Source organism: Ctenopharyngodon idella, chromosome 12 (genome assembly GCF_019924925.1).
Source record: "Ctenopharyngodon idella isolate HZGC_01 chromosome 12, HZGC01, whole genome shotgun sequence".
NCBI lineage: Eukaryota > Metazoa > Chordata > Actinopteri > Cypriniformes > Xenocyprididae > Ctenopharyngodon > Ctenopharyngodon idella.
Genome location: NC_067231.1, coordinates 22,949,593 through 22,958,937, shown reverse-complemented (window position 1 = coordinate 22,958,937; position 9,345 = coordinate 22,949,593). Strand labels below are relative to the sequence as shown.

Below are 9,345 nucleotides of genomic sequence, written 5' to 3'. Positions count from 1 at the left end.
GTTAAACTGCCAGCAGTACCTCCAACACTCACAGCATATTTAAGGATTTTTAAGAGACAATTGTCTTTGTGCTCTCTGTAAAATTGGGTCATGAAAGGGGGGTTGGGGGGATGTAATAACCTGAAAGTGGCATTGTCTAGAAATGACATTAAAAAGGACGATAAAGAGATAACATAGAAAATACACTCCTGGGCAAAATAAAAATGGCTAAACACTAAGTTTTTAACTGTCTTAACCACAAATTATTGGTCAGGAAATATAGGTCAAATGCACTACTTAAAAAGCCATTGCTGTCTCAGAAAAACATTGCGAAGACAAGTGACTTGAGAACAAGTCCATTAGGCTCATGTTTTTGGCTGAGATTTGAACCCTATGTATTTGGTCTCACATTAAACTCAAACAAATTGGGAGACATTTTTCAACTACTCATGAATTGTTTGAAGCCATTAACATTGAGTGGAACAACACTGACTCATCTTCCTGTAAAAAGCTGTCTGCAAGTTTTATCCACACCGCTTAACCATTAGGGGAAGGCCATTTCACGCTAAGATACTTTATCTACAGTATTTGTGCAATTCTTGCTAATTTCCTGACCAGTGATTTGTGATTAAAATGGTTAAGACCTTTAAAAACCACTAAATATTTTGCCATTTTTTGCCAAGGCCCATTTTTTGCCCAGGAGTTTATGTTTTATCTTGGCAACAAATACACCAGTGGGTCATAATGCTTTGCAAAGTCTTTCTTCTTTACACAGCCACACAAAAACCCACATCTCCACACAGATTTGAGGGTTCTGTCTGTCTATCATAACTTGTCTTTACCCAGAGGCATCATCTCTCAGTTCCATTAACCCCCACTACAGCAGCCAATCCCCATTCAGTTGGTATGGAAACAGATAAGAAAGAAGCACAGAATAGGCCTCTCTTTTTTCTTCTGCATATACTGTTAACAGATATTAAAGTAATAGTGCTCACAAATATGAACATTTGTTGACCCTTATGTTGTGTATTAATTCTTCCATGAAAGACAAATGGAGATATTTGTGACCAACGGCTGTCATGGTCCAAAAAAAAAAAGAAAAAAAAAAAGAAATGATGATTCAAGCACTATATTCCAAGTCATGCACTTACAGTATATGTATTTAATTGAGTCTTAATTGTCATTTTTGATGCTTGACAGCCTATGGTCACCATCCACTTCCATTGTGAAATAAAGAGCAGCATTAATATTTTGCTGAACATTTCCTTTCATGTTCCACAGAAGAATATGGATTTGGAGCAACATAAGGTTGAGTGGTAACACATTACAATATGCTTCCATTTGTTATTGTTACATTAGTTAACACAAAAATATTTATAAAGAATGTATTAATTTTCAACATCAACATCTGTTAATGTTATCTAATGGACTTGAGGTAACATGAAAAAGCATATATATTTTATTAACCCTATAAATGCTACTGTATTTATATACAAATTTCTAAGGTCCCTAAATTAGCATGATCAAAACTTTGCTGAAAAAAAATTGTTGTACACAATCTATTACATTTTGTCTGATTGATTTTGGCAAGTCTTTCAGTATAACTGTAAAAATCCACCTTCAGGTTGTGGCTCATGTGTCTTTTTGCTTCGAATTCTTTACTATTTTTTATAAAGTAAATGTAAGAATACATGTTATAATGTTAGTAATATTACAAGATGACGATTTACTTGACTGAAGCAACTTATGTTTTATATGATAATTCACATAATTTTAAGAAAAATCATGTTAAAATGTGAGTATCAAACATGATACATCAGGATATTGAGGAACCTTTAGTACATGTCTTAAACATCATTGCATTGTTTTGTTCCCCACAATACAAATTACAGAGGTTTGATAAAAAAAAAATAATAATAATTCAAGCATTTAAATATCTTACTAAGACATTATGGGAAATGAAGAGTGACAACCATTCTTATATACTGCTATAAAGATCTTGTTGATTTACATTACAAGCTATACTTTTTAGCCATGTAAATATCAGCAATGGCAACAAAATGCATTGCTTATATTGGGACTCCTCGATTATGAACTCCATATTCTCCTGTCATATTATATGAGGCATAAAAGATGTATCAAATATGACACTCAACAAACAACATATTGCAACTTGACTTTGATTTCGTCTAAAGGTTCAATAAACGGCACAATTTCAAAAAAAACCTATTATGTCAGGTTATACATGGTTAACTAACGTTAACAAAGATTTATAAATAATGTAACAAATGTATTGCTCATTGTTAGTTAAAGTGATACCGGTTGAGTAAATGACAACAGAATTTTCATTTTTGATGAACTATTCTTTTAAAGTCTAGCAGTCATTACAGACAAAGGGTCCAAGGGACAAATGGCACATGAGCATGAAGTTGAGATATTAGATATTTGTATCAACAATTTAGCTTATTCAGACAGGTCTGAACTAATACAGTATGTATGCACCAGTCCTCTAGCATCATGTTTTGGAGTTTTTTTTTAAAAATCATAACCTGTCTGTTATGTTTATTATTACATTTAGCATGTTAATTTAACTGTCATATACACACACAAAAAGAGAATGCAAACCTTGTGTATTCTTCATTTATGAATTATTTCAAATTTCCAACATGATATAGACTTCCTTATTCAGTTAAATATTTATAGTTGAATACTAAAATACTCTTAGACTTCCTTGCTCCCTCTATCTGTATCCTTCCCTAGAGTTTGGCAACGGGACAACAGCAGAACGTTTAGTGCTGGCTGCCGCAGGCACTCTTGATGCTTTTGTAAGATAGCGTTTGAAGTGGCGCATGCTGTCGAAGATGCGACCAGCCTCATCGAGGGTTGTTCTTCTGTTAATGGAGGATCTTAACTACTTTACTAATGTACCAAGCATCAATCTTGTTTCACAATAAATTAGTTTAGAATGAGAATGAAACTGATTTGCTCCATTAAGGCTTTGAAATAACCAGTTAAAGATAGATAGATAGATAGATAGATAGATAGATAGATAGATAGATAGATAGATAGATAGATAGGCTACAAAACATTGCAAATGCCTATTCAGTTGCATTCATTTTTGCAGCTTATTCAAAATCTTTTTGCATCCACTCAAAAGAGCACCACAGAGGGCTTTTGTCTGCTGATCAAAGAAAAACAATAAACCCCTCCTCTAAAATAAGCTAAAACATCAGCTTGAAAAATGCATACTAAGTCTTTAATTTGATGCATGTAAAACATGCGAGATTTATAGCCTGGGCAAATAAAAAGACCAAAAGTAATGAGTCCTGGCAGACCTTTGATTTATATGTCAATCTGACCTGACACGCCTGATGCAGAGGTTGCTGAAGAAGGAGATATTTGTGCTTTTCCAGCACATATTACATCCGTCTCTACATCTCTGGTCCCCTTGCGCCTCCTGTGCTGACACTTCATTTGTGACCAATAGATAATGGGCAGATATATGAATTTTCTGTGTCAGGAGGCAACAACAGAAATGGAGAGACATCACCTCTCTTCCCATGGTAGCATCTCTAGACAAATACTCTCAGTAATAGCTCCCCGGTCTCCTAAATCACTCTTCCACTAGCAAGATTATCAAGATAATGGGTTTGGCTTTAATAATTAGCACTTAAGACTAATTGTCCAACTAGCTGAAAACGCAAATAAACATTGCAGCTTTGGGATGGGCAGCATCTAATGAGATCATTAGAGGCAATGAAATAAAGCCATTTGAGAAGATATACTGCCATCTAGTGCACAAAAGAAGTAGTAAACTGTTTAAAAATAACATATCCAGTGTCCAAGAATGTTTCTTTTGTAAAGTTCCTATAACTATTAAGAAAGCCTAGCTGTGATCGATATACTTTAGCGCAAATAAGCAACCTATTATTTAAACATGAAAACTAATTTTTAATGTCAAATTTGATCAAGGAAAGACCATTATAAATCTACAGTGTGCTTGGACTTGATCATATTTAATCACTTCTGCATAATAAACCTAAACCAATTCAAATTAACTGCTTGTTTTTGTCAAAAACATTATGTGACAAACAGGCAGACACCTGGAAGCTTTGTTCACGTCCTACCATTTTAAGCTCCGGATATTCCGCCTCTTTTCTATGACGTAACATGACTCACACAGATCTCCCCGAATAAGCGCTTTCAGAGAACATGATTGACACGGACATTGGCCAATGAGCGTACGAGCTTTGGCAGCTATGGCGTCTGTGCCCCGTCTGCTGATTTGCAACCCGCCGAAATAGGATCGGTGAAGAAGGGGACCTTCGAGGGGTTCGCCATGGACTGTTCTAGGATCAGTAAGGTTTAAATACGACTCTAACTATAGAGCGGTAAGTAAGAATACTGTCAGTAACTTGTGTCTGATTCAAGGTTAGCGTTCGTAACCAGAACAGTCCGAATAAAACGGTGGTTTGGACGCTTTTTAGCACATGAATACGGTGGAATATCAAGTTTCAAACATGATGGTGGCTTTGGCCTGTTCTTCTGTTGATCAAAACAAGTAGATTATCATTCCTCTCAAAGTCAACACTGAGTTTGGCAGGCTTTATGTGTATAAGATTTCTCATTATGTGAAATAGACGCAACATTTTATCACATACTCATACTTTATCAGATGCATGTGTTGCAGCCCAGTTTTATTTACTGGGTGGTTTTAATGCTCAGAGTGTGAAGAAACATACCGTCGCGCGCTGACATGCACGCGCTCCAAAGTTCAGCCGTCTCGCGCAGAGGTGTCGCTGTCAAAAAAAATGTCATGTGGGCTCAGTTTTTCACCTGTATATTTGACAAAATATATGATAATGTTGATGTTTTAAAACATCATTGTAACCATAAGGTAATGAGGTTGTTCTGGGTTTTTGTGTGTGTGTGTGTGTGTGTGTGTGTGTGTGTGTATTTTTAATCTAGTATCTAATATTTTTTATGTAATATCTATTAAGGCAAAGCATAGGAAAAGCAAAACAAATTTTGTATCGAATTGTTGTTAACAATATGAAACATCTTGTTCTTGTGGCATTGAATTAAAAAAAAGTTACAAAAAACATTACAAAATATAGAAATGTAGCTTTTCAGCTCTTATTTTTCAACCACTCCCATCTTACCACCTTTCATATACTTTTCTTAATCCAATTAAATATCCATCTTATTTAATATTTCACTCTGAATGCATCACATTACGTGTTTCATGTTGACCTGTAAATTATACATTCATTTAACTACACATTTTTAATATTTTCTTCTTTGTTAGATACAAAGTTGCATTAAAAAGCTGATGATCATTGTGCTGGTGAGAGGGAAAAAATGGATCCGTCTGCAGGTATGCACATGTCCGCTGTTCCCCAGAACAGTGATGTCGTCCACGTCTCTGTCAGTAATCCCATTATAACCATGTATCAGCCGCAACAACAACCTCCAAACATCGCACAAATCATCACACAGCACGTGGTACCTCAAGAAGTCTCCTGTCAGGCTATACCGCACACAGTCCCATCGCACATCCACATGCCAACTCACATCCAGACTCAGTCACACGTCCAGTCTGCTCAACATCTGCAGAACCCACCGCAAAGCCATGTGGAAGTACAAGCTCATATTCCAACTCAAGGCCACGTATCAACACAAGGTCCGTCAGAAGGCCAGAGTGCCGCATCGTCTCAAGATGGTGCAGCAAACTCACTGCAGGTCCCTTTTGCAGAGGTAGCCTCCTTGCTGGACCCTAACATGAAGAGCTCAAAGGCTCGCAAGTACCATATTCATTATGATGAGGTGAAGAGGAGATTGGAACCGCCTGAGAAGATGTCTCTCCGCTCTCTGGCTGCCTACACAAGAGTGAGTCGAGGTCCAGCTAGTAAGAAAACACTCTTAGAGTCCCTAAATGTCTTTGGACTGTCACCAAGCACCAACACAGCAGTGTCCAGTTCCTTTTCCAAGCTAACTGAAGGTAAGTCTGGATCATATACTTAAAAAAAAAAAAAAAAAATGAAAAATTCTTATTGAGAATTCATGTTGTTCCAACCTGTATGACTTTCTTCTGTGGAACATAAAAGAAGGTATTTTGATTGTTTTAGTGTTTTTTTGCACATTCAGTGAAATTCATCAGTGTTGTTTCAGACCCCATTGACTTTCATTGTATGGGCAAAAAAACACTAAAACTATCAAAATTCCATCTTTCATGTTCCGCAGATTAAATAGCAGGGTACAACGGGGCTGAATGCACACCTTAAGAAAAAATGTGCTTTTCACTACACCCATAATGTATGATTGCAGAAAAAAATATATATGTATTGACAGTGTTGGGGGTAACGCATTACAAGAAACTTGAGTTACATAATCAGATTACTTTTTCAAGTAACTAGTAAAGTAACACATTAATTTTTCAATTTGCAACAAAATATCTAAGTTACTTTTTTTTCCAAATAATGAAACGCAAGTTTATTTTTCTCACTGAAAGCTCTCCTGTCCCCTTGTTGAGAGAAATAAAGTGCAGAGGTGTTGTGTTAAATTACACAAATATACTTTATGTATTTAATCTCACTTCATTAACCAATGTCTTTGCTGCTGACCTTCAATGATCAAATTCAGCTATACTAATAAGCAAAAAATACTTTCGATTAGATTTAGAAATAAGAGTGTTGAACTTTCTTCTCCTGTATCCTATTCTTCTTTAATCCAGAATTGCAGCACAGCTGCAATTTTTGAGCTGCGCCCTCTACTGTATAGGCATAAATATGCATTTCCTTCAGCCTGAGGCTTATTTAATTTTTGGTCCGAAAGGGCCTTAACATTTGCTAAAAATAGAACTTTTTTGTTGTTATTTAAAAAAACAAACAAGCAAGCCTAGCCCAGAGAAAAAGTAATGCAAAAGTAATGTAATGCAATACTTTTCATAAAAAGTAACTAAGTAACGCATTAGCTACTTTTTTAGGGAGTAATATTGTAATGAATTACTTTTAAAAGTAACTTTCCCCAACACTGTGTATTGAACATTTATGGAGCAACCGATTTAGTGTGAAAATAAATCATAAAAGTGGTTTATTTTGTTTAAAAGTCTAATAAATGTATGAGGTGGCGAGGGGGGCCTTTTACCCCACACACGAGATAAAATACTTTACATATACAAATACTTTAGCTAAAATAGTATGTTTTAAATAAAGTTAATACTTCAAAACATTCACTTTAGCTAAGTTTGTTCTATTTTCTGTTGATAAAATAATTAATTTTTGTTCAATAAATGTACTGTCATTAAAATATGTTAATATAAAAATATATTTTAAAAATACAGAAACAAAATTATTTTAAAAAGTAAAGATTCTGAAAGCATTGAAAGAGATCCCATAATAATTTAATATAGATTTACAGTTGTAACAATAAATGATATTCTATTATATGATATGATTAATATCATATTTTTAAATATGATATTTTCATTATATCTCTAAGGTGGACACCTAACTTAATACATGATATTTACCATCTGAATCTAACCATGTCATGTCAACAAATGAAAAAGTCATCCAGATATTTATTATCATGTTAATTATTGTGCTTTCGCCCCAACAGCAGGGGTCCTTTTTACCCCAAACACCATACTTTTACATATTCTTCTGTTATTGAAAAACTGTTGATTTAATTACTTTGAACAAAACTGAAAATCATTAACAAGACCTTTGTCTCAAAATATATTCAATAAATGTAGCGATTCTCATTTGCTACTTAAATCTACAACATTTTAAAAAACATCAAATATTAGATCAAATTAGCACAGAATCAAATTTGTGCTGCTGTCCACGTTCGCGTCAAGGATCAGCCACATTTCCATGTTTCAAAGTTTTTGTGCCATCTAGTGGTTTAGAGGAAAATAAAATCAAAGGCGCCTTTTACCCCTGTGCGCATTTATCCCAGTTTACCCTAGATCAGACAAGTTTGGAACAATATGAGGGTGAGTAAATGACTGAATTTGCATTCCTTTTAACCACAACATGAAATGAATATAGACACTAGATGGAAGCAAAATAATTCTACATAACTACATGAATTTTCATTATTTTCAGGTGACACAGCGGCCCTTTGCAAAGACATGAAGGATTTTGCACTGCAGTATGTCGATTATGAGAATATGGCTAAACAGTTGCTACCTGAAACAAACCAGGTGCAGCACTGGTCGAAAATCATTGAAACAAGGTAAAGTACTAGTATTCCCGTAGAAAGAACGAGAAATGGTTCTGCTTTGATTCTGAAAGTAATTTTGGTTGTTTTTTACTGTCAAACAGGAACTATCTAGAGGAGATGCGGAAGATTTTTAACGACCCTGTGAATACCCGCCTGTTCTCCAATGTTACACATGGTCTTGGTAACGGCATGATGGACGTGGCTCTCGATATCATAGATACCGTCATCGACCGACAAATCCGAATCCTCTCGGGGAATACGGACCCCAAACCCGAACCTCCGGTGAGAAGGATTCGGAAACGCAACCGCAAGCCCAAAGCCGCAACAGAAGACGGCAAACCTAAAGAAAAGGGCAAAAGGGGACGGAAGAAAGGAAAACAGATGCGGCTGGATTCTGTTGTTCCTGAGGTTCAACAGTCCACAGAGATGGAGAGCAGCGTGTTAACACTAGTCTCTGTAGGATACGAAACCATATCCAGTGGACTCAACCCCACCAATGCAGGTCTTGCGTAACGTCACGTGCCTGAGAGGCACACAGAGACACTGTGAATTCTGAGTGCAAAAATTTTTCATAGAAAATGTTAGTTTTATAAACATTAGACTTCCCTTTTCTGAAGACTGATTGTTTTCATTTTTTCTCACTATAGTCAATCAAGAAAATATTATGGGTCTGAGAGGGTGTTCGGCAGAGATGTTTTGATTTAAACCTTAATCACGTGTCTCTCTCGACCTTTTGTTTTGTTGTTTGTGGTAAAAAACAAATGTACTCAGACAATGTATGCTATTAAAGTAGCATGCAAGCAAATTTTTTTTCGAGCACTATGTTGTATTCTCATGAAATTGATCACAATATCATTTTCTGTTATTCTCATTTTAGAATTTTATCTCTGAAATGTTCTTTAATTCTGTTGTACTTAATCTTACAATCTCTGAGCAATTTAGTTTGACTAAGAACATATCTTCTCTTGGACATTGTTTGATTTTTCAGACTATTTATTTCCTTCTTCTGTTTGTGTCTGATGTAGTGTATGTGAACGACTATAGCCTGTACTCTGTAAGTTTTGCAGATTGCTCATCATATGCTTGTATTAAAAGCATTACCTTTTTTAAGCAATTTGTATATTTATTACTTTTTTA

At 35.4% G+C, this 9,345-nt stretch overlaps 1 protein-coding gene across 1 annotated transcript; it reads left to right on the top strand.

The window, feature by feature from the left end:
- The first annotated feature begins 4,204 nt into the window (after positions 1-4,204).
- Positions 4,205-9,318, top strand: si:ch73-127m5.2 (uncharacterized protein LOC561202 homolog). Its single transcript, XM_051915666.1, has 4 exons — positions 4,205-4,370; positions 5,288-5,980; positions 8,091-8,220; positions 8,310-9,318. Exons 2-4 carry the CDS (start codon positions 5,341-5,343, stop codon positions 8,719-8,721), a joined length of 1,182 nt encoding a protein of 393 aa, XP_051771626.1. The 5' UTR covers positions 4,205-4,370; positions 5,288-5,340; the 3' UTR covers positions 8,722-9,318.
- The last annotated feature ends 27 nt before the right edge of the window (positions 9,319-9,345 follow it).

Bases quoted from the DNA above. Each gene is read 5' to 3' on its own strand.
- si:ch73-127m5.2 (XM_051915666.1), top strand. From the start codon at position 5,341: ATGGATCCGTCTGCAGGTATGCACATGTCCGCTGTTCCCCAGAACAGT. The intron at 5,981-8,090 runs GTAAGTCTGGAT...CATTATTTTCAG, and splicing joins CTTTTCCAAGCTAACTGAAG to GTGACACAGCGGCCCTTTGC. The intron at 8,221-8,309 runs GTAAAGTACTAG...ACTGTCAAACAG, and splicing joins TCGAAAATCATTGAAACAAG to GAACTATCTAGAGGAGATGC.